At 46.8% G+C, this 26,107-nt stretch overlaps 1 protein-coding gene across 1 annotated transcript in view; it reads left to right on the top strand.

Annotated features, from left to right (window-relative positions):
* The window catches only part of LOC117522572 (amyloid beta A4 precursor protein-binding family B member 1-interacting protein-like), a 109,121-nt gene that overhangs the window by 68,648 nt on the left and 14,366 nt on the right, over positions 1-26,107 (top strand). Inside the window, exons 6-9 of the mRNA XM_034184005.1 lie at positions 10,731-10,890; positions 14,317-14,438; positions 14,539-14,613; positions 14,853-14,996. Of these exons, the coding sequence (XP_034039896.1) occupies positions 10,731-10,890; positions 14,317-14,438; positions 14,539-14,613; positions 14,853-14,996 (501 nt within the window). The remainder of the gene's footprint in view (positions 1-10,730; positions 10,891-14,316; positions 14,439-14,538; positions 14,614-14,852; positions 14,997-26,107) is intronic.

The following is a 26,107-nucleotide window of genomic DNA, read 5'->3' on the forward strand; positions in this document are numbered from 1 at the left end:
ACATGAGTCTCAGGATCCGGAGAAAAGATGAGTATATCGTCTAGATATACGAAGACGAATCGGTGCAGGAAATCCCGCAAGACATCATTAACTAATGCTTGGAACGTCGCGGGGGCGTTTGTGAGGCCGAACGGCATGACCAGGTACTCAAAGTGACCTAAGGGGGTGTTAAATGCCGTCTTCCACTCGTCTCCCTTCCGGATCCGAACCAGGTGATACGCATTTCTAAGATCTAGCTTAGTGAATATTTGGGCTCCATGCAGGGGCGTGAACACTGAATCCAACAAGGGCAACGGGTATCGATTACGAACCGTGATTTCATTCAGCCCCCTATAATCAATGCATGGACGAAGTCCATCGTCTTTTTTACCCACAAAAAAGAAACCTGCACCCATCGGGGAGGTGGAATTCCGGATCAACCCGGCGGCTAAAGAGTCCCGGATGTAGGTCTCCATTGATTCGCGCTCAGGTCGTGAGAGGTTGTACAGCCTGCTGGACGGGAACTCAACGCCTGGAACCAAATCAATGGCACAATCGTACGGACGGTGGGGGGAAGGGTGAGTGCCAGATCCTTACTGAACACATCCACAAGGTCATGGTACTCCACCAGCACCGTCCCAAGATTGGGCGGGACTCTGACCTCCTCCTTAGCCTGGGAACCGGGAGGAAACCGAGGAACCTAAACATACCCGATGGCAGGTCTCGCTCCACTGAACCACTACCCCGGACGGCCAATCGATCCGGGGATTGTGTTTTAACATCCAAGGGAACCCGAGTATCACACGGGAGGTGGCAGGAGTCACAAAAAACTCGATCTCCTCCCGGTGGTTTCCTGACACCACCAGAGTTACTGGTGGTGTCTTATGTGTGATTAGAGGGAGTAGGGAGCCATCTAGTGCCCGCACCTGCACAGGCAAGGTAAGCACCACCAGAGGGAGCCCTGCCTCCCTGGCCCATCTGCTGTCTAACAGATTCCCTTCAGAGCCCGTGTCCACCAGTGCTGAGGCCTTCAGGGTTAAATCCTCATAAAGGATTGTCACTGGGAGTCGTGTGGCAGTATGGGTATGTCCCACGTGAATGTTTTGGCCCACCCCTAACCCAGTTTCTAGGGGTGGGCGTTGGTGTTTTAACCGCTCGGGGCAGTCCCTCAATTGATGCTCTATTGAGCCACAAACAAAGCACGCTCCGCGGGCCAGCCTCCTCTGTCTATCTGGTGCCCTAAATGTGGCCCTGCTCGTGTCCATAGCTTCATCAGCAGGGGGAGCTGTAACCACACGGAGCGTAGAGGCCGTGGAGCGTGGGGAGGGCGGAACTCGGTCGGAACCGGAAGGGAGAGGGACGGCGCGTGCCCGGCCACGCCCTTCGTCTCGTTCCTGACGGCGTTCTTCTAACCGATTGTCTAATCGTATAACGAGATCAATAAGCCCGTCTAAATCCTGCGGTTCGTCCTTGGCCACCAGGTGCTCCTTCAGGACCAACGACAGTCCGTTTACGAAGGCGGCATGGAGGGCAGTGCTATTCCAGCCGGACCTCGCAGCCGCGATGCGGAAGTCGACTGCATAAGCAGCTGCGCTCCGGCGCCCCTGTCTCATTGACAGCAGCACGGCTGAAGCGGTCTCTCCTCTATTTGGGTGATCGAACACTGTTCTGAACTCCCTCATAAACCCATCATATGTCAGAAGGAGCCGTGAATTTTGCTCCCAGAGCGCTGTAGCCCAAGCGCGTGCCTCGCCGCGAAGCAGATTAATCACATAAGCTACCTTACTAGCATCAGTCGCGTACATGACGGGACGTTGTGCGAAGACAAGCGAACACTGCATAAGAAAGTCCGCGCATGTCTCCACACAACCCCCGTACGGCTCTGGAGGGCTTATGTATGCTTTAGGGGAAGGTGGGAGGGGTCGTTGAACGACCTGTGGAACGTCACTGTTGCGCACAGGATCGACAGGAGGGGGAGCCGCAGCAGCGCCCTGAGGGCGCGCTTCCACCTGCGTGGCGAGAGCCTCCACCCTGCGGTTAAGGAGGACGTTCTGCTCGGTCATTAGATCCAGCCGAGCCGTAAAAGCGGTGAGGATTCGCTGCAACTCACCGATCATTCCTCCTGCAGACGCCTGTGCGCCCTGCTCTTCCATTGGCCGTTCAACAGCCGGTTGATGCCCCTCGGGGTCCATGACGTTGGCCGAGATATCCTGTTGGGAAAGTGTAGGAACACGGACCCACAACAGGGGCGCAAATGAACGGACAATGGAGGAAGTCAAATAATGCTCGGTCATTAGATCCAGCCGAGCCGTAAAAGCGGTGAGGATTTGCTGCAACTCACCGATCATTCCTCCTGCAGACGCCTGTGCGCCCTGCTCTTCCATTGGCCGTTCAACAGCCGGTTGACGCCCCTCGGGGTCCATGACGTTGGCCGAGATATCCTGTTGGGAAAGTGTAGGAACACGGACCCACAACAGGGGGTGCAAATGAACGGACAATGGAGGAAGTCATATAACAACACTTTACTGTTGTGAATAGCCACAACAAACACAACGGATCACAACAATAGACAAAGAAGTCAATTCACAGGAATGTGTCACGTGGGCAGGCTCGAAGATAAGAGACGTCTGTCCGAAGCAGAACCGGAACCACACGACTTCCTCCGCCACCGAACCCCGGGAATACTGGAGCCGCCAAGTCCCGAACTCCCAGGTGGCCACTGCCGCCGCGTGTCGGACCTGGTACTGCTGGCGAGGAACAAAAACAGTTAAATGGGGGCGCGTCTGCACCCAGCAATCCGCACGGCGGGAAAACCACCTCCACCTCTCGTTGGAAGGAAGTCTGCTATACAACGCACAAAGTAACAAAGGGTTACTGTCAAGAAACCACACAGTCAGCTGAGATCGTTACCTTCTAGGTAGAGCGATATCTCGGCAAACAGGTGGAGATGTCGTCCTGCTGATATACCCCTGCTGATCAGATGATTGGTGACAGCTGTTGTAGGTGATAGGTGACAGCTGTCACCCTGGTTGCTCCTGTGAGGCGGCTGCGCCCTCTGGTGCCTGGAGCCCGCACTCCAGACAGGGCGCCCTCTGGTGTTGGTGGGCCAACAGTACCTCCTCTTCAGCGGCCCACACAACAGGACCCCCCCCCTCAGGCTTGTCCGGGTGGCGGCGGTAGAAATCGGCCAGGAGGGCCGGGTCCAGGATGAAGCTCCTCTTCACCCAGGAGCGTTCTTCGGGTCCGTACCCCTCCCAGTCCACCAAATACTGGAAGCCCCAGCCCATCCTACGGACATCCAAGAGCCGGCGCACAGTCCAAGCCGGCTCGCCATCGATGATCCGGGCAGGAGGCGGCACCGGACCCGGAGCACAGAGGGGTGAGGTGTGATGCGGTTTTACCCTGGTTCACATGGAAAACAGGATGGATCCGCAGTGAGGCCGGAAGCTGAAGCCTCACTGCGGCTGGACTGATGACCTTAAGGATTTGAAGGGGCCGATGTAACGGTCCTGTAGCTTGGGGGAGTCCACTTTGAGGGAATGTCCTTTGTGGACAACCACACCTCCTGCCCTGGCCGATACGCAGGGGCCGGGGTCCGCCGACGGTCTGCATGGGCTTTTGCCCTCGTCCGGGCCTTTAGCAAAGCAGAACGGGCGGCGCGCCACACCCGACGGCACTTCCGCAGGTGGGCCTGGACCGAGGGCACACCGACCTCTCCCTCACCCACCGGAAACAACGGGGGCTGATACCCCAGACACACCTCAAAAGGGGAGAGGCCGGTGGCTGAAGACACCTGGCTGTTATGGGCATACTCGATCCAGGCCAAATGGGTACTCCAGGCCGCCGGGTGCGCGGCAATCACGCAGCGCAAGGCCTGTTCCACCTCCTGATTTACCCGTTCTGCTTGCCCGTTGGTCTGAGGGTGGTACCCGGACGAGAGACTCACCGTGGCCCCCAGTTCCCGGCAGAAGCTCCTCCAGACTTGCGAGGAGAACTGGGGACCGCGATCGGAGACGATGTCTGTTGGAATCCCATGCAGCCGGACGACGTGGTGGACCAGGAGGTCCGCTGTCTCCTGGGCAGTCGGGAGCTTCGGGAGGGCCACGAAGTGGGCCGCCTTGGAGAATCGGTCCACTATCGTGAGGATGGTGGTGTTACCCTGGGACGGCGGGAGGCCCGTGACAAAATCCAGGCCGATGTGGGACCAGGGGCGATGAGGCACAGGCAGCGGCTGGAGCAGTCCCGATGCCCTGCGGTGGTCAGCCTTGCCCCTGGCGCAGGTGGTGCAGGCCTGGATATAATCCCGGACGTCGGCCTCTAGGGACGCCCACCAGAAGCGCTGCCGGACAACTGCCACGGTTCTTCACACCCCTGGATGACAGGAGAGCTTGGAGCCGTGACAGAAGTCCAGGACTGCAGCCCTAGCTTCTGGTGGGACGTAAAGTCTGTTCTTCGGCCCAGTTCCGGGGTCCGGGCTTCGTGCCAGGGCCTCCCGGACGGTTCTCTCTACGTCCCAGGTGAGGGTGGCCACGATAGTGGACTCCGGGATGATGGGTTCCGGTGGATCCGACAACTCCGCTTTGACTTCATCTTCATGTACCCGGGACAAGGCATCCAATCTCTGGTTTTTGGTCCCAGGACGGTAGGTGATCCGGAAGTCAAAACGGCCGAAGAACAGTGACCAGCGGGCTTGCCTGGGGTTCAGCCGCTTGGCGGTCCTGATATACTCCAGGTTCCGGTGGTCAGTGAAAACCGTGAATGGCACGGACGTTCCCTCCAACAGATGTCTCCACTCTTCAAGAGCCTCTTTCACCGCAAGGAGTTCTCGATTGCCGACGTCATAGTTCCGTTCGGCCGGGGTCAACCTGCGGGAAAAATAGGCACACGGGTGAAGGACCTTATCGGTCTTCCCGCTCTGGGAAAGCACAGCTCCTATCCCTGAGTCCGAGGCGTCCACTTCAACCACTAACTGGCGACTAGGATCGGGCTGCACCAGAACAGGTGCAGACGAGAAGCGCCGTTTCAACTCCTTGAACGCGGCATCGCAACGATCCGACCAGGTGAAGGGGACTTTTGGTGAGGTCAGGGCTGTCAGGGGGCTAACTACCTGACTGTAGCCCTTAATGAACCTCCTGTAGAAATTTGCAAAGCCGAGGAACTGTTGCAGCTTCCTACGGCTGGTGGGTTGGGGCCAGTCTCTCACCGCCGCAACCTTAGCCGGATCAGGAGCGACGGAGTTGGGGGAGATGATAAACCCCAAGAAGGACAAAGAGGTGCGGTGAAACTCACACTTCTCGCCCTTCACAAACAGCCGGTTCTCCAACAACCGCTGCAGGACCTGACGTACATGCCGGACATGAGTCTCAGGATCCGGAGAAAAGATGAGTATATCGTCTAGATATACGAAGACGAATCGGTGCAGGAAATCCCGCAAGACATCATTAACTAATGCTTGGAACGTCGCGGGGGCGTTTGTGAGGCCGAACGGCATGACCAGGTACTCAAAGTGACCTAAGGGGGTGTTAAATGCCGTCTTCCACTCGTCTCCCTTCCGGATCCGAACCAGGTGATACGCATTTCTAAGATCTAGCTTAGTGAATATTTGGGCTCCATGCAGGGGCGTGAACACTGAATCCAACAAGGGCAACGGGTATCGATTACGAACCGTGATTTCATTCAGCCCCCTATAATCAATGCATGGACGAAGTCCATCATCTTTTTTACCCACAAAAAAGAAACCTGCACCCATCGGGGAGGTGGAATTCCGGATCAACCCGGCGGCTAAAGAGTCCCGGATGTAGGTCTCCATTGATTCGCGCTCAGGTCGTGAGAGGTTGTACAGCCTGCTGGACGGGAACTCAACGCCTGGAACCAAATCAATGGCACAATCGTACGGACGGTGGGGGGGAAGGGTGAGTGCCAGATCCTTACTGAACACATCCACAAGGTCATGGTACTCCACCAGCACCGTCCCAAGATTGGGCGGGACTCTGACCTCCTCCTTAGCCTGGGAACCGGGAGGAACCGAGGAACCTAAACATACCCGATGGCAGGTCTCGCTCCACTGAACCACTACCCCGGACGGCCAATCGATCCGGGGATTGTGTTTTAACATCCAAGGGAACCCGAGTATCACACGGGAGGTGGCAGGAGTCACAAAAAACTCGATCTCCTCCCGGTGGTTTCCTGACACCACCAGAGTTACTGGTGGTGTCTTATGTGTGATTAGAGGGAGTAGGGAGCCATCTAGTGCCCGCACCTGCACAGGCAAGGTAAGCACCACCAGAGGGAGCCCTGCCTCCCTGGCCCATCTGCTGTCTAACAGATTCCCTTCAGAGCCCGTGTCCACCAGTGCTGAGGCCTTCAGAGTTAAATCCTCATAAAGGATTGTCACTGGGAGTCGTGTGGCAATATGGGTATGTCCCACGTGAATGTTTTGGCCCACCCCTAACCCAGTTTCTAGGGGTGGGCGTTGGTGTTTTAACCGCTCGGGGCAGTCCCTCAATTGATGCTCTATTGAGCCACAAACAAAGCACGCTCCGCGGGCCAGCCTCCTCTGTCTATCTGGTGCCCTAAATGTGGCCCTGCTCGTGTCCATAGCTTCATCAGCAGGGGGAGCTGTAACCACACGGAGCGTAGAGGGCCGTGGAGCGTGGGGAGGGCGGAACTCGGTCGGAACCGGAAGGGAGAGGGACGGCGCGTGCCCGGCCACGCCCTTCGTCTCGTTCCTGACGGCGTTCTTCTAACCGATTGTCTAATCGTATAACGAGATCAATAAGCCCGTCTAAATCCTGCGGTTCGTCCTTGGCCACCAGGTGCTCCTTCAGGACCAACGACAGTCCGTTTACGAAGGCGGCATGGAGGGCAGTGCTATTCCAGCCGGACCTCGCAGCCGCGATGCGGAAGTCGACTGCATAAGCAGCTGCGCTCCGGCGCCCCTGTCTCATTGACAGCAGCACGGCTGAAGCGGTCTCTCCTCTATTTGGGTGATCGAACACTGTTCTGAACTCCCTCACAAACCCATCATATGTCAGAAGGAGCCGTGAATTTTGCTCCCAGAGCGCTGTAGCCCAAGCGCGTGCCTCGCCGCGAAGCAGATTAATCACATAAGCTACCTTACTAGCATCAGTCGCGTACATGACGGGACGTTGTGCGAAGACAAGCGAACACTGCATAAGAAAGTCCGCGCATGTCTCCACACAACCCCCGTATGGCTCTGGAGGGCTTATGTATGCTTTAGGGGAAGGTGGGAGGGGTCGTTGAACGACCTGTGGAACGTCACTGTTGCGCACAGGATCGACAGGAGGGGGAGCCGCAGCAGCGCCCTGAGGGCGCGCTTCCACCTGCGTGGCGAGAGCCTCCACCCTGCGGTTAAGGAGGACGTTCTTCTCGGTCATTAGATCCAGCCGAGCCGTAAAAGCGGTGAGGATTCGCTGCAACTCACCGATCATTCCTCCTGCAGACGCCTGTGCGCCCTGCTCTTCCATTGGCCGTTCAACAGCCGGTTGATGCCCCTCGGGGTCCATGACGTTGGCCGAGATATCCTGTTGGGAAAGTGTAGGAACACGGACCCACAACAGGGGGCGCAAATGAACGGACAATGGAGGAAGTCAAATAACAACACTTTACTGTTGTGAATAGGCACAACAAACACAACGGATCACAACAATAGACAAAGAAGTCAATTCACAGGAATGTGTCACGTGGCAGGCTCGAAGATAAGAGACGTCTGTCCGAAGCAGAACCGGAACCACACGATTTCCTCCGCCACCGAACCCGGGAATACTGGAGCCGCCAAGTCCCGAACTCCCAGGTGGCCACTGCCGCCGCGTGTCGGACCTGGTACTGCTGGCGAGGAACAAAAACAGTTAAATGGGGGCGCGTCTGCACCCAGCAATCCGCACGGCGGGAAAACCACCTCCACCTCTCGTTGGAAGGAAGTCTGCTATACAACGCACAAAGTAACAAAGGGTTACTGTCAAGAAACCACACAGTCAGCTGAGATCGTTACCTTCTAGGTAGAGCGATATCTCGGCAAACAGGTGGAGATGTCGTCCTGCTGATATACCCCTGCTGATCAGATGATTGGTGACAGCTGTTGTAGGTGATAGGTGACAGCTGTCACCCTGGTTGCTCCTGCGAGGCGGCTGCGCCCTCTGGTGCCTGGAGCCCGCACTCCAGACAGGGCGCCCTCTGGTGTTGGTGGGCCAGCAGTACCTCCTCTTCAGCGGCCCACACAACATTATTTACCTTATGAAATACCTAATGGTATTATATGGCAGCACAATTAACATCAGCATTACACTATTTTAGTACAGACACTCCTCCAGCTTGGGTATCCATCGAGCAACAATCAATCCCAAATTTACCAATAAATAACTATCTACAAAAAAATCCATTTTTAAAAAACACAATAACAGTGTGGCACAATGCCCATAAACTTGTCAAAAACCCCTATAACAATATCACGTTTCTCACCTATATGGAACAATAACCAGTTCATACCAGGTAGGATGGATGGAGGATTCAAATTATGGAAAGACAAAGGCATTCTGACAATTAAGGACCTATATGTAGATGGAAAACTGCTTACATTTAATGAATTGTGCGAAAAATTTCAAATCCCCAAAAAGCATTTTTTTTAAATATTTACAAATAAGAAATTTCATATTGTCAAAATATGGCGAAAGTACGAACATCCCCTGTCTATCAACAATTGAAGAAATTACTATAAAACACCAGAAAGGGAAAGGTCTATTATCAAAATTTTACAACCTGCTCATGGTCCATTCTAAAGATTCAACATTCGATAAATTGAATGCTTGGAGGAATGACTTGCATGAAAATATAAGTGAAACTGAATGGAACGAAGCATGTTTAATAGCACAGAAACAAACAATAAATACAAGACTTAAACAACTTCAATACAAATGGCTAACAAGGACATATATAACTCCTGAAATACTTCACCATATCTCTAATAATATTCCCAACACCTGTAATAAATGTGGTAACTTTAAAGGAACTCTTTTACACTGTCTTTGGGAATGTGCGACAATTCAATTTTTTTGGAAAAATGTAATTCTATGCGTAATGGAAATATTTAATATAAAGATTCCACTTTGTGCAAAATTATGTATATTAGGAATATATCCTGATGGCCTACTGCAAAAAAAACAAAAAAAAAACCAAGTGAAACTATTGGATTTTGGACTTTTACAAGCTAGAACAGTTATTGCTCTGAATTGGAAGAATATTGAAGCCTCTACATTATTATTATTATTATGCATTTTCCTTTTTGTTACTGCTGAATAGTGATATTTGAGTGAATCGTGATAGATTGCCCAATGTAAGGTTTACATGTGCACAAGTATGGATGTGTGTGTGTGCATGAGTGTGTGTGAAACGTACTGTTCTTCTTGTATATTGACATGTTCATATTGTCAATTTTCCATATGTTATATCTTTGCAAGAAAATTTAATAAAAATACTGGGAAAAAAAACATTGAACAAATTTTCAAAAATTCATACCTCTGTCAAAAAGGATCATATTTCTTTTATGTAGGATGGTATCCTTTATTGATTGACAAGGTCTGAACCGGATCTGATCCAGATTACAGATTTTGTGGCCATTTGAATTTAATATTAAAAACCCCATTTAATGTATAGTTTACATTATATCTTAATCAAACGTGCCCCAATCTCTCTCATATTTGAAAGAGAGGTGCGGAATGGCACTAAATATCACCTGACAAAGTTTGACCTGGATCTGATCTGGATTGTGGATTTTGTGGATATTTGAGTTTAACATTGAAAAGCTCATTTGGTGTATATTTTGCATTATCTCATTCAAAACTGCGTCAATCACTCTTGTGACAATGAGGCTCAAACTGGCACTCTCAACGAACAGAGTCAGGTTGATCCGCATCTGATTCATACTGCGGATTTAGCGGATATTTCATTTTAACATTGAAAAGCCCTTTAGATCTATATTTTGTATTATATTTTAACTTATGAAAAGCCACTTCTAACAAGACTTTGACCATGAAAATTTTTCCAAGTTAAAAATTTGTGGAATTGAACACTAGTGTTGGTGGAGGTTTGCGCTCTACGAGTGCGGTGCTCTAGTTTTCTGTTTTGTCATCAGAGTATTTTAAAGCTACAGTGTGCAAGAATTATGGCTGTTTATTAGTAGAAATGGAATATAGCATTCATAACCATCTGTTTATTTGTGTATAAGTACCTCCAACAATGAATCAAAGTATTTTTTTAATAAGCTTAGAATGAGCCTTTCATATCAACATGGGAGCGAGTCCCTTCACGAAGGCTGCCATGTTGCACCGCCATGTTGCTACAGTAGCCCAAAAGGAACATACTTACTCAACCTTTTCCATCTTGCAGCGTGGTTTAGAAGAACAAAGGGAAAAAAGAGGAATCAGTGGTTGCTCCCCTATGTACTGCCTACGTTTGCTAGCGCAGGCTAACAAGTTTGAGAGCCCTAATTTGTGTGAAATGGAGGCTCATTCCTATTGCTTATCGCAAGAGAAGGCAAAGGCATCCATTCCCATTCAACAAAGAAGTGAAAATACGAAGGGGCTACAAAATTGTGACCGGTGCCAGCATAATGCAGTCTTCATCCTCACCACTATGGCAGTCAGTCCTCCACACTGTAGCTTTAAAATCTATATTGTATGTGACAGTGCTTCAGGGAATTCCACAGGTAGAACATAACTGAATTGTGTTCTCCGTAGCTGATCATAAGAGTGCTGATGAGTGATGGCAGCTCTAAGGTCCTGATGGTGGATGAGAGACACACTGTCCGAGAGGTTTTGGACAAACTGTTTGAGAAGACGCACTGTGACTGTAGTGTAGACTGGAGCCTGTGTGAGACCAACCCCGAACTACACACTGGTAAGATGATGCTTCATGTTGCTGCACACATCCATACTGTAGGTGTCTCCACTGGGGGGGGGAGTAGTGGCAACTCTGCAAATTGATTGACCACCACAAAATGCAGTGTTAGCTTACGGCATATGTGCATGAAGTAATTTCTGATTTCTTTGGTCCAAGTTGTTTCCATGAGTAATAGAACAAAAAGCACTGATAAAAGTTATTGACAGATACAATTTGTCTCATTAGTGATCTTAGGGTAGCCACATTTGTAAAATACTTTGTGAAATACAACAGCCTGGCTTCGTAGTAAAAGTCCAGACCTGTCGCCCATTGAAAATGTGCAGCACATTATAAAGTGCAAAATACGACAACGGAGACCTCGGACTGTTGAACAACTGAAGTCGTACATCAAGCAAGAATGGGAAAGAATTCCACCTACAAAGCTTCAACAATTAGTGTCCTCAGTTCCCAAACGCTTATTGAGTGTTGTTAGAAGGAAAGGTGATGTAACCCAGTGGTAAGCAGTTTTATTTACATTTTACACAATGTCCCACCTTCATTGGAATTGGGGTTGTAAAACAGGAAGTTCTGGCTCTTATGATTTCAGGCACATGGGTACATTGTTAAATTGTTTTCTTTCTGAGCTTTTTTTTTTTTATTGCTATTTTTAGTCTGTGTGTGCCGAATAAATAAATTAATTCACTCATCCATTCATGATAGCACCTTAAAAAATTAGCTTGTTGTCAAGTTATGGATTAGTTTCTCTCTGCAATATCACACAAATTATTCACTTTTACCCGATAAAAACCAGATTACTCTCTGCACTCGCTGTCCGTCTTTCCTCCTCATCAAAGGTATACACCTAGTTTACAGTCTGCTGCTTGCAGTCAATATGTTTGTACCAGTGTCTCTCCTTTTTAAAATGTGGATTAAATAAATACCTGAATGGTATGAATTCCATTGTAATGTAGACTATTTATTTAATGTTGGTCGGGTCAGATTTTGGGTCATTAATCACTGCATATTTTTGCAATTCAAGTGGTGCGGATTCTGTCTCATGATGGGTCAGGTGGGTGTAGGTGTTAAAAAACTCTGACCCTGACCATTTTGTTGCTTTTCATATCCCGTATTCTTAAGAAAGTCCTTCAGTGCATTAACACTCCAACACGTTGACAGACACAGTGATTCTTCCATTTACTTTGAGTTCTATTTCATTGCAGACAGTATGAACCCAAGATATTTCATGTTTGTATGTTCACATTCATATCAGTTGTTAATATACATCCATTCCTGCATTTAAGGCCTGCAACACATTCAAAAACAAGAACAATCAAAGATTTCTGACATACACCAATCCGGATCTGGATCACCTCTAAAATTCAGTGGAGTCTTCCAAGGCCTAATATCTATCTGTGGTGAAAATCTCATCAAAATCTGTGCAGTAGCTTTGACGTAATCCTGCTAACAGACAGACAAATAAATAAATAAACAGATGATTTTATTACGTCCTTGGCGGACATAAAAAATTTGGTATGGGACAATTTATTCTAAATACAAGGATTAAATAATCACTTTTCCAATCCAGTTTTCTTGAGACAAGTCAGGAGATGATACCAGTGGCGGCGCCAAGCGGGGGGGGACTTGGGGGAGTTAAGCCCACCCAATAATGAGCCAAGCTCCCCCCCCTCCCAGCTCCCCCAATAATTCTGCCAATAATGTGAATAGCGACTGACATATTTATGGATCTCAACTGCAGTTTTGCATTGAGAATGTCTCAATATTGCGTAACTGAGCAAAGTGATGAATGTGTGTGTTCAGTGATCCACCAATGCTGAATCACCCTTCACAAACAAAATTTTCATTTTTGCAAATAAACATTTATTTGTAAAAACCCACACACAAGTTACAAATCAGAAATTTGTTTTTGTGGATCACAAAGCACATGAACAAATCAAAGTTGTTGTTCATTCGGCTGCCCCCGGTTATGTTTGGGGTCACCACAAACAGCCAGATCCGCATCGGTAATTGGCACAAGTTTTACACCGGATACCCTTCCTGATGCAAGTCCAGTGTTACCTGGAGAAACACACACAGCCGCTGGTGTTCCAAAGAGGTCTCTCATCCAAGTACTAACCAGATCCTGCTCTGCTTAGCTTCTGAGATCTGACGGGATCAGGCCCACACAGAGCAGACCAGCTGCACATGTACAAATCAAAGGATATTTATAAATCACCCTATGGGCATTTGCAAGTATTAATGAGACAAATTTAACTCCATACTCCAAACATTTAGGTTTCCTAAATATTTATTATGGCCACTCTTAAAACTTCACTTATCTTTATTTATACCTATGTGCAAGTTTACCAAACTTGCAATCATTCTAAGTGATGTGTGTGTGTGCATTGATACCACATTTTAGAGGAGCACGGGTGACTAAAACACATACCTTGGTATTTATAAAGCAATTTACTATATATTGTTCGTTTTGACAACATTTTGTGGAGCCCCTCCAACTTTTACCCCAGCTTCCCCTCAGCCCCCCCAACAAAAATTTTCTGCCGCCACCACTGGATGATAAATGAAAAATTCCATAATATGGTATAGTAGATCAAGTAGGCAGTTCTCAAAAAGTTAAGTGACCATGCTGGAAGGAGATGACTGACGGAAGCCATCACGACACCCAGACAACTCTAGAGCAGTTACAGGCTTCTGTGCCTGTGGTTAGAGAAACTTCGCATCGTGCAACTTTTCTCTCTTGCGTCACACTGTCATACAGCTTTGTGATGATGTGAGATAGAGGAGGATTTTCTCATAAAGAAAATGCAAAATTCAGTTGCAGCTTGCCAGAAGGCACATTGGAAACCTGAGTCTAGGTTGTATCTCTTTTCCTGTTTTACGATCCTTCTCAACTCCACGCACATGAAACAGGCAAACATTGCTCCATTCTCAGTTTCTTCACTCGTGTCTGCAATGAAATAGAAGTTAAAGTAAATAGAAGGATCACTGTGGATTGTTTATTTGTTTTCATTTTCCATACATTCCTCAATTTTGTTTGTTTTTTTGTTTTTTGTTTTGTTTTGGGTTTTTTTGTTTTTTTTGGTTTGGGGTTGTAATAAAATTGTAATAAATCCTACAAAGGTGAAGACTTTGACATTGTTCCATGTTGGGGAAGATGACTGGAACAAATTTCTTCAAATTTGCTGGACCTTTGTAGGATTCATTGCAATTTTTATGGGTTCTGTTTTTTTTTTGGGGGGGGGGGTGTCACCCTCTACTTTCAAATCCATCTGGACCTGTCAGCCTGTCAGCCTCACCTTAACCACCCATTTGTAAAACTGCTCAGGCAGCTTCTGCAAGAGTCATTTTTGTCAAACTGAAGACAAATCTTTAACATGTTCAAAAGGGTTTGGGGCATTTCTACCAATTGCTCTCTTGTCATTTCAGAAAGGCTATTTGAGGACCACGAGTACTTACTGGAGACTCTGTCTGCATGGACTCGCAACAGTAAAAATCAAATGTATTTTCTTTTCAAACCTGAGAAGTACATGTTGTTCAAACAACCTCAGGTGAGTAGGACTGAGGATCGAAGCACTTCGTTCCTTCATCCCACAGTCTGACTGCTTGGTGCATGCTCTCATAGTAAATCAGTTTGTCCTCAATCTGAAGGTATTTTACATGTGGAGAAAGGCGAAAACATATTTGAGTACGATTTCAGAGCAGGCCAAAACCCTTTTACTACAAGTAAGTTCCAGTTCCAAGTCTGCAGTGTGGAAATTTACTGAGATTTAATCAAACTCTACTGTATTTGTCATTTCCAAATGAAAAAGAAAAAAAAAAATACAAATCTCCCATCTAAAACTATTTATGCCATAGTGAATATCTCAGTGTAAGAGTGAAAATCAGGATAAAGTTACTCACCTCTTTCCTAGTTTGCTTTTACTTATATTTCTGCTTCATATTTGTCTACTTTAACTCCACAGGAGAATTTTGAAGGTTCTGCTCTGATTGTTCCTGATCTTGAGGGCACTCTGTTCCTCAAAGAAGAAGGGAAGAAAGTTTGGAAACCACGTTATTTCTTGCTCAGGGCATCAGGCATGTACTATGTGCCAAAAGGCAAGACAAAGGTATGACTCCTCCCCCCCCCAAAAAAGGAGTGACAGTATTACACTGGGAGCTTTACACCAATATACTTGATATACTCTCGAACGGTTAAGTAGCAGCTTGTCAGCAGTCTGAAATATGCCGAAGTGCAACAAGAAGACAACAACTCTCACAGGAACACGAAAGCCCTTATGTTCAGAGAGAATAACAGAGCTGTGATCAGCAAGCGGGAGTCGCTGGAGGACAGGAAAGAAAGGACAGTGTGACAAACAAAAGAGTCATCGTCGGCAGGCAGCCACATTTTCCCTCTGTGCAGCAGTTTTCTGTGAATAACTGTCACTGCTGTTTAACATGAGATCACAAAGTGGAAATGATTATTAAAGTTTCTCTGAACCACTGAAATGTTTAGTTTAAAATGTCTTCAGTAAGAACGGCAACCAAACAATATTCTCAAACTCTAACAAACAGCAAACGTATTTCAGACATGGCCTACAGGAAACAGTGCTTTTAATAAAATGTTCCAACAGAACGTGACTGTATCTTCTCAGATTTATGAATGAAAACTGTTATACATTGTATAGTTTAAGAAATGTTTGTCTGTTTGTTTGTTTGTTTGTTTGTTTGTTTTTTGCACCAAAATTACTGTGTGTGTGTAGGGTGACCCCGGAATTGCCCTTAAAGGGTTTGTTTTGGAAAAAGTTAAGATCCTTGAAATCAAAGGTCAGACTTATGTTTTTTCACTCTAGTGTCCATCAAACTTACAGTATGTAGAACTGCCCAAGTGACAACAAATTTACCAATGTTCAATCACTGGGGTCAAGGTCATTTGAGTCAAAGGTCAAGTTTTCACTCTAGTTTGCACCAAATCTGGCACACATATGGAGCTGGGTTGTGAAATTTCCCAGGCAAGGTCAAATTTGCCAAAGGTCAGCCAATGAGCCTGTCTGTTTGTTGGCCTACTCCTCCCAGGTCCTTGGGAGGTATGGCCCAGTGGTTAAGTAGTGGGTTTGACACCAGAGGATCCTCGAGTCAAACCCCCATCAGGCCAGGGAAATCAGTACGGGCCCTTGGGCAATGTCCTTGATCAACAGGTGGCTCTCAGTCTGCAGTGAGCACCTTGCATGGCAGCACCCTGACATTAGGGTGTGAATGCGAGGCATAATTGTAAAGTGTTTTGAGCTTCTGATTCAGATGGAGAAGTGCAATATAAATGCAGTCCATTTACCATTTTGCTGATTTCTATCAAATGTAGAATGTCAAAGAAGACTGACCCCAAAACAATCCTTCAGACATACATTTTGGCAAAAATCAAGGTCAAGGAATTTGATTTTCAACCTAATTTGTACCAAATGTTGGACACATTGGTGGATTCCACAACTGTCATGGTAAGGCCAGCCATAGGTCGCTCATTTAGGTGAAGGTCACTTTCAATGTGGTCAAAAGGGAGATTGCCCTATAGCCCTTATTGTCTTCATGTCCACATGCACTACTGCCTGTTCAACTTAAACTAAGATGTCTTAGATGTAAACTGACACTCATTTGTTGAGTGCTTGTTTGTATTTCTGTTACAAAGACGTGCATAGACAAAGCATTCATATGAAAGAGCACAAACTACTGGTTTTTCTATTTTCTTCTCAGTTATAACTTGATTCTGTCGTGGCTCGTCTTTATGGTCTTCTCGGGATGTCGTCTTTTAGATAACACAAACTAATTGCAAGTGATATGCTAGAAAAGGACACAACACTTTAGAATAATTCAGCCTTAAGCAAGATAAAATGCACAGAGTTTTTAAGTTTATTTAAGCCTTCGACACAGAGCTTAGACAAACTGAGTCCTCTAGAGAGACTGAATATGACAACCGCGCTCGTCTATTTATTGGAGACCCGCGGGCATCGCTCCTCCTTCAACTTTTTTATTTATTTCATTCCCAAGACATGGTTTTCTATTGGAAGCGTCCTCTAGTGAACCCTAAGCAGGTGTTAGGCCATTATTTCAATGTGACAAACGCTCCCATTAAAACGTGACGGATTTACAACTGATTTTTTTTAAAAGACCTTCAGCCACAGGTGCAGCTGGCCAGAGGCCCCCCCCGCACGTGGCCTCAGTCACACGTGCAGCTGGCCTGAGGCCCCTGCACGTGGCCTGCGGGAAAGCACCTAAAAGGCCTTGGAAAGCCCCTGACAGACTGAATGACTAATAGAGCCCTTTTTTTGGGTTGAACACCTGCTAGTTCAACCAGAGGACATACAGTTCGGATCAGGACACTTGATAGTTCATAACAGTTCAAATATGGACCTAAAAATTCTTCTACAGTCCCTCCTCTGGGACTCGAAAGAGTCCCATTACTTCAACTATACTCTTGGGTTGTTTACTGACAAGACATCTTCATTTGTGCATTGCAATAATAAAAAAGAAAAACACATCACTCGACTTACTGATAACTCTGGTGCGGATATGAATATCAGTGATACTTCACACGGTAAATATATTGAAGTGCAGGTGAACCTTCATACTAAGGCACAAGGTGAGCAATTAGCCGGATTATATCAACGCAAGGTGACATTCAAACATTGAGTTTTGGTGTAATTCAAGGCACTTAAAATGGCCACATAAAACAAGTTACAGCAACTTCTTAATCATGGCAAAGTAAAGGCATTACATTGACATTAGTGCAACCAATCATCTTCTGGCATCTATTGTCTCACTCAACCAGAGGCTCCAACCCATTATACTTGGTTCTACATATTATTTTGTTAAAGAGTCACACATTTATTACTTAAATGCATCAAATAACCCCTATGTTACCACTATTTAGTCAACCAATCAAGAAACTATTCTAAGGTTAGCGCAGCTATATCTAGTTAAATGATAAACACAATAAATGGTTTCCCTTTATGTCCGTCCTTAAGTCATTTGCCTTAGTCAATCATATAATGGTTTTCATTATAGGCCATTTCTCAACATTCTTCACTTTGTTTTTCTTCTTTTTCAGCTTGTTTTCTAATGCCCTTTTTGGCCAGACGCCAAATTTAGGCGATGCATGTCTCTTGAGGCATGCTATAATTTAAGAAAAAGGGGTCCCTATGGTGCATCTTTACTACTAAATCTACAAACACGCCGTGTAAGGGTCCCCTTTTTATAACTTTGCAATGTGATATCTATGTGTATGCATTTAGCTTTATCTGTGTTACGCAGATGATGGTAAGGACAGACATTTACCCAACCTTCGTTACTAACATATATCCTTCTTTGTTTTTATTTACACTCAGATTTCTGAAACCAGTCCGCAATTCAAACTCAAGAACCAAGATCATAATCCGTGTTCAGTGCCATTACGTCAGTCCGTGCTCCTCAGCATTTACTCAGCATCTGAAGTTTTGGGAGAAGTTGGGGAATATGGGGAGGTTGGCCTTTCAGGGGTAGTGGGGGAAGGATCAGGAATTCTGGCTTTCAGACAGTCGTGCAGTTCTCTGATGGATCTTTCCAGCTCCTTGTGCTGCTTGGCCAGGTTGTACAGGGCCCCCAGAGAATTCTTGCCCACATTCAGGGTGGTGGTGGCCAGCCCTAGCTGTTCCCTTTCCATATGCTCCATCATGCTGGCTAGCATGTCCATACTAGACTGAAGACCACACAGTTGAGTATGGAGGCCCTCCTGAGCACAAGAGATGTTGGCATTGTCACGGTGTATCCTTAACAGGTATGCAGCTGTCTGACTCAGTTGTGGCATGATTTCCTCAAATAGCTCATGGGGAATGTGATTTGTGAGGGGCAGGAGCTGCTCCAAGGTTTTTGGAACAGACTCTTGTGGAAGACGAAGCTCTCGAACCAAGATTGCCATGTCCAGTGGGGTGACCATGACCAGATTAAGGTTGTGCAGTCCAGGGGACAGGAAGTACAAGGGGGAAGGCATTTCGTGTGTGGGGGGAGTATTGTTGATGTCGCACAGGCAAGTGGTTGGGACACTCTGGGCATTTAGCAGCCTGTACAAAGCTCCCCTCTGTCCTGGTGGGTGAGTTCGACTAAGGTCCACCCCTGCTGATCCTCCTCCAGAGGTACTGGGCTGATCAGAATATCTCTCCTGCCTTGGGGGTGGAAAGCTGGGGACAGGTCCTAGCAGTGAATTGGGTCTAGGATGCACTCGGGCGGTTGCTGCATATGGCCGACCTTGGCTGCCTCCCCTGGAGGGTATCGTTGCCACTGGCACATGTGACTGTCTCCATGGCATCTGCGGAAGGGGTGTGTTCCTGAGTCCAAAGGGTCCTTCAGGTGATGGTGGAGTCCTTGGGCCGACTCTTGCTGCAGGCAGATTCTGTGAAGCCATCATCGCCAGGTGCTGGAACGATGAAGATCCTTCTGTTGCCAACTGGTATAGCTGCTGGATGGATGGCGGCTGTGGCGACCAATCATGTCTCGACCATCCCTCCTGTATATCCTCTTCTCCAAACAGTTCTGAGAGTCCAATCAGACTTGATAGAGGCAGATCAGGCATAGGTCCCTGATCAGGGGAGTCTGGTCTCTCAGCCATACTCCTGTGTCCTAGTAATATACATATACGTTCATTATTACAGCTCCATGTCATTCTTTCAGATATTGTCTATCCTATCCCTCATTTTTGTGGGTGCATGTGTGTGAATGTAAATGTGCGTGCATGTCTTCTTCCTCGTCTACAATATCACCAAGCACGGTCCATCCCAGTCCTCCCTATCAGGGGTGTACGCCACAATATTAGGGAGCTGGGGGCTGTCGGGGAGGATAATTGGTATTTCATCCATTTCCATATATTCTGGTTCTCTGTCTGTTTCGTTTGTGCTTTCTTCTAGGGCTCGGATGGCTAACAGTGGGAGCTGTCCTACTGTGGATGAAATCAATTTATTGACCAGAAATTTTATCAAGGGAATACCACAACATATTACCAGCAAGACCGCCACCCCTGTTAGTGCCAAGACTACACCTATCTGGTATAACCAGTCTTTCCATGATATCCACCCTCTCCTTAGAGTCCCAAACAGTGAAAATAGTGGGCCAATATTCATTCCATTCCCTACAATGTATCCAGAATCGTCAGTTTCATTTCTCCCTCCTATGGAGTTACTTAACAGTTCCTGTTGCATCTCTTCAAGTGTGATTAAGAGCTCTGTCAAATTTCCGTCTTCCCCTGTACGCATGGGAATAGCTGTGCAACATTCGGTGGCTTTGATCATAATACAAACTCCTTGTTCATCAGCCATCATCATCTCGATAGCTAATCTATTTTGCATTGTCATTAGCGAGGTGGCGTGCAGTTGTTCGGTTAAGGCTCCTACTGCTGCCAATGTCCAGTTCAGGTATCTTTGCTGATTATACCACAAGTAATTAATCCACTGCACCTCCTGGAACCTAGAACGGATTTTTGGAGTAACCCCGAACAGCGCCAATGCCCATCCCCATTTATCCGCGTCTTCATCTGCTTTAACTCTGCTACTGTCTATGGCTTCTAATTGTTGGGGTATTCCTTCTGGTATCCCGTTTCTTACTGTGATGTTGTAGTCTGTTTTAAGTGTCATTATTCCTCTTTTCTTACGAAGTTTCTGTGGCATGGGTTGTATTGAATTTGGCATTTCAATTACTGTTATTGCTCCTGTGAGCATCACAGGAGCACAAAGGCCTTTCCAATTCGGGGACAGCGATGACAGGAGTTTCCTTCTTTGTCCGCATATCCAAAAGATGTCAGCTAAGGGTACCGTTCCCTTAGCTAAATTTGGAGTAGATACCCATGAAGCATGGGTGAGATTCAGTCCAATTACAGACCCCCCTGTGGCCGGTACTATTTGTTCACACTGTATGCCTGCTGCTGGCAGGGTGTGACAGACGGTAATGTTCCATGCTGTTTTGGCCGGTTTGTATTCTTGCTGCTTTTGCATACACTGTATGTGGTGTTTTGGCTGGGTCGTCCCTACCTGCCAATCGCTTATGTATTGTGCTACTAAGCCTTTAGCTATACAGAATGGGTGTATCATCCCTTTCTCTATTTTAATCATAGGTGGAACGGTTCCTTCTGTACTTAGAGGCACTGGACAAAGTTTACTGTCGGCAGCATATTTTTCATCACCTACTGCCATTTTTGTAACACATTGTGTATAGCATTCTGCTTGGTCTGAGTTATGTTGGGGACTCCTATAACAGTTGTTGATATCAGGTAGGGGTTTAGCCTGAGGTATCACACCTTTCCGGTGACAGGCTATGCAAGGCTTTTCACTGATCTGCCTAGCCGAAAATTTCAACCATTGGTAAAATAGATTTGTCTTCAACCCTTGTGTACAGGCTAGGTCTGTACTGGGATCCCATCTCCCTAAGTGACTGCTTGTTTCTAGGCTTCTAATTGTCCTCTTTTTCCTTGGTTTGATTTTTACCCATTTTATGGCTTCATGTACTGTAACAGTTACGTCTTGCTTGGTTTCCCTGCATCCTCTTTTATCACAAATTACCTCTATGTTGAGTGTTCCCTCCTCTTCACATTTGATGCTAATGGCTTCGCCTAATATGTAATCCCCCAGCTTTCCCTGTATTCCTATGTTCTTGTAGGCTTTTGATTTAATGTATACCAAATTATATGTTTTTCCTGTGTTTAGAATGCCTTGTTTAGCTGCTATTGCGGCCATGGCCACGGCACAGTCCGTTGTATGTTTTGGATGTCTATTTTCTCCCATACTGACCACCAGTAGTATTGTCAATCCCTTGAATAATTCCTTAATCATTGCTCTGATGACTGTTGAGATGTGCTACTAGATGTGCTACTGAGTGAGCCGTCACTAGATGAGCTGTCACTAGGGATGTGTGGTGTATCTGTGCTTTGTCTGGGTTGTACTTCCTGCGGTTCTTCTGTCGGTAAATCTACTGAGTTGCTGTCCGAGTCTGATGTCTCCTGTGGCCTGTCTATCTGTCGGTCTGTATTTCTGTCTGTCTGTTGGCCTGCGTCTCCAGTTGTTTCTGAGTCTGCATCTGAGTCTGTCGCTGCTCTATCTGGCAGGGATCCACTACTCTCTGAAGCTGTGCGTCGTCTTTGTTCAATCAGTCTCTGTGAGCGCCTTGGCCGGTGTTCGCCTGGCTGCAGGGAGGCGTGGCCTTCCCTCGGTGCTTCTTCTGGCTGCAGGGAGGCGTGGCCGTCCCTCGGTGCTGCTGTAGGGTCTCTGGCTTCTCTTGCTTCCCCCCTTGGCCCGGCGGCTCTGCCAAGACGAGTTTGCCGAGGCCGCAGGGGCGCTGGGCCACCAACCCTACAGCAGTGGTTTAAATGAAACCAAGTGTCCTTACCGTCTACTTTGACTGCTGTACGTGAGGCAAGAATAACTTTAAAAAGACCTTCTCGGTGGGGCCTGTCCCACTTCTTTTTGAACACCTTGACGTAAACCAGATCACCAGGCTGGATGCTCTGATTTTCGAGTGGAATCTCTGCTTCTCTGTCTTCTGTAGCACCTTTGACCTGCAAAAAGATAGTTTTGTGTATTTGGGTTAACTGTCTCAGATAATTATGCCATTCGTCTTGTAGCTGCTCCAGCGATGGTCCTTCGTAGGGTCCTCTCAGGTATGGAATAGGCATTGGCCGACCTGTAAGAGCTTCAAATGGTGTCAAATGGGTTAGTCGGTTAGTTTGTGAGCGCATTGACAATAAAGCAAGCGGCAACGCATCCAGCCAGGTTAGTTTGCCATTGCTGTCTGCTATGATTTTTGCTAGTTTGTTCTTTAAAATGCCATTAGCCCGTTCCACCGCCCCATTTGATTGGGGGTGATAAACACACCCAAACTTCTGTTTGATACCCAATTGTTTGAATGTTTCTTGTGTAACCTTGGCTACAAAAGCCCTACCGTTGTCAGATGAGATAGTATCTGGAATGCCAAATCTTGGAAAGACGTCTCGGCACAAGAATTTGGCTACCGTTTTATGGTCTTGATTTGCAGAGGCTACTGCCTCAATCCATCGGCTGAATCTGCATATCACTACCAAAACATATCTCATTCGTTTAACTCGATTTTCAGCTCCCATGTCTATGAAATTCATCATAAGATGTCTGAATGGCCCATCAGGGACCGGAATGTGGGCTAAAGGGGCTGTGAATGATTTCCGGACATTGTACTGTGCACATACCTCACACTCCTTCAACAAACGGTCCACTGTAGCTGCCATATATGGTGACCACCAGACAGCTTTTAGTTTGTTCATAATTTGGACTCGCGAACAATGATCGGGTCCGTGGGCCCAAATGATTGCATGTCGTAATAAATTGGTGGGTAACACAAAATGTCCATGACTACTGCGCCACAGCTTGTCCGCTGGCCCCTGACTGCGTGTCTCAATAGCGCCTCGTTTAACCCACATTCGTTTTTCTTCTCCACTGGCCCTACTTTGAGCCACTATCAGTGCGTCAAGTGAAACCAGTGGGGCACAATCTTGGATGGTTAGTAGGGGAAACATATTTTCTCCTTGTGCTCCTTTGCGAGCTGCGTCATCTGCTAGGTTGTTACCTTGAGCTATGATGTTATTATTCATTTGATGACCTGCACATTTAATGATGGCTACCTCAGACGGTAATTGGAGAGCTTGTAACAGTTGGGAAATCGCTTCTCCATGAGTGACAGGGGTGCCATCTGCTCTCAGGAATCCCCTTTGTTTCCAAATGTTTGCATGTACATGACATACGCCATAAGCGTAGGCTGAGTCTGTGTAGATATTAACACGTTGATCTTTAGCTATCTGGCAAGCCATAGTTAAGGCTTTGATTTCTGCCAGTTGGGCTGAACAAGGCTGATCAATTCCTTGGGACTCCAGTAATTCAAAGGTCTCGCCATCCGTGTTTAGTTTAACAATCCCCATACCTGCATGCAATCCCGCGGCATCCCGAAAGCATGAGCCGTCCACGAACAGGGTTAGATCTGCATCTATGGCGTGATTATACAAATGTTCTCTGGCTCTCAAAAATTTCTCTGTCTCTGCCACACAGTTATGTGGAGTACCATCTAACGGTGTGGTCAATTTGGTGGCGGGATTCACCGTGTGACAACGTTGTATTGTTATTTCTGGAGCGGACAACACAACTTCATATCCAGTGCGTCTAGCTTGTGTTAAGACAAAACGTTGACTGGTTAGCAGGGCATGTAACTGATGCGACGTGTACAACGTTACTGCATGTCCCATAATTATGGATGATGCTTTTTGAAATGCAAAGGCAGCTGCTGCTAGACCCTGATAGCATGGTGGCAATCCTGTTTCAATGTTGTCAAGCTTTGTACTATAATAGGCCAATGGTTGTTTTCCTTCATTTGTTTCCTGCATTAGTACAGCACAAGCATAACCATCTTTTTCAGTAACATACAAATGGAAAGGTTTCCCATAATCTGGGTTACCTAACGCGGGAGCAGATTGCATGTCTGTTTTCAGGGCCTCAAAAGCTCCCGTTGCCTCATCTGTCCAGACGAGGAGAGCTGCATTGCTTGTTTGCCCCACTGCTCTAATCATGGCACGCAAAGGTGCAGTTTTTATAGCATAATCACAAATCCACGGCCGACTGTACCCTGCCATCCCAAGGAATGAAAGCATCTGTCCCACTGTTTGGGGTTTGGGAGCCTTGATTATAGCCTCCACTTGGCTTGGGGCTATACATCGCGTGGTCCCACACAACTGTCTTCCCAAGTATTCTACTTGTTGTTTGCAGAACTGCAATTTGTCCTTACTTACTTTATGACCTCCATCTGCCAATGCATGCAATACAATTAATGAATCTTTTTCACACTGTTCTTGAGTCTCTGATGCAATAAGGAGATCATCCATATATTGCACCAATGTACTGGGTATGTCAAGGTGTTGTAAATCTTCAGCCAGGACTTTGTTAAAGATGGCTGGGGACAGGTTCAGTCCCTGAGGTAGCCGTGTATACGTTAGCTGTTGTCCCAGAAATGTGAATGCAAACAAATGTTGTGAGTCTGGGTGCACAGGCACACTGAAATAGGCTGAACACAGATCGATTACCGTGTACCATTTTGCTCCAGCAGGGATGCTTGATAGTATAGTATGCGGATCAGGTACTATAGGTGCATCCATTTCTATTATTGCATTGATAGGACGCAGATCATGTACCAGCCGATACTCTTTGGTATTGTTTTTAGGGATAGGGTAGATAGGAGTATTGCATGGGCTTGCAGTTTTTATTAAAACTCCAGCTGCCAATAGTCCCTTAATTACTGGTTTTATGCCTTCAATAGCCTGAGGTTTTAATGGATACTGCCTTTGGTGAGGCAGTTTTGCTCCCGGTTTTACTTTTATTTTTACTGGTAAGGCTGTTTTTACTAGTCCTACATCCGTTTTGCTTTTGGACCACACCACTGGTGGTATTTGCTCTAACAATTTCTCTTGTTAGGCCGATAACACCATCTGTCCCTCTGGTCTAGGATTGAGCTCCACTTTTTGAGCTATAGCCTCATCATTTACTTTTAAGTTAATTCGTACAAACTGCTGGTCTTTTGACAGATGTACTTGTGGACTTTCCATGTTTTGCCATTCTTCAACTTCTGAGGCTGTCTTTACCATTGGACCTAGGTCATGGGATTCGTACTTTTCTGAGACTAAAAGGGTCACATGAGGCGTGGCATTCGGCACTTGATACCATTGTTGTTCAGCTGAAGTTAGCTTGACAGAAGCTGCGGCCCCTTGGGGGCCTAAATAAATTTCTGTGGTGGTTATGTGAAACAGCCGTTGATTCATCAATACATCCCAGCAGCATGCATAGTCAGTCTGTTCTTGTTTGGCATCGAACATCAGGGTGACATGTAAAGGTAAACTAGGTGTATATACTGCTTCATAGTGTTGTTCTGCCCAGGGCTTCCATTTTTCCCATTCCAGTTGGAGATTTGAATTTTCTGGTTGTAACTTCAGCCAGTATACCATGGGTTGCACAGGTCGGACCTTGTTTTCCATGTCCATAAGCACCATAATGTTGGTGAGTGCTTCGTCAGGAAAGTGTATTTGCAGTCCTTGATGGGTACACACTATCTGGGTTTGTAGCTTACATAAAATGTCTCTTCCCAGCAAATTCACAGGTGTATTTTGTGAGTATAACAGGGGTGCTTCAATTGTTTTTCCTGCAATCGTTACAGGAAGTGGGCGTGT

This window comes from Thalassophryne amazonica, chromosome 12, assembly GCF_902500255.1.
Source record: "Thalassophryne amazonica chromosome 12, fThaAma1.1, whole genome shotgun sequence".
Lineage (NCBI taxonomy): Eukaryota > Metazoa > Chordata > Actinopteri > Batrachoidiformes > Batrachoididae > Thalassophryne > Thalassophryne amazonica.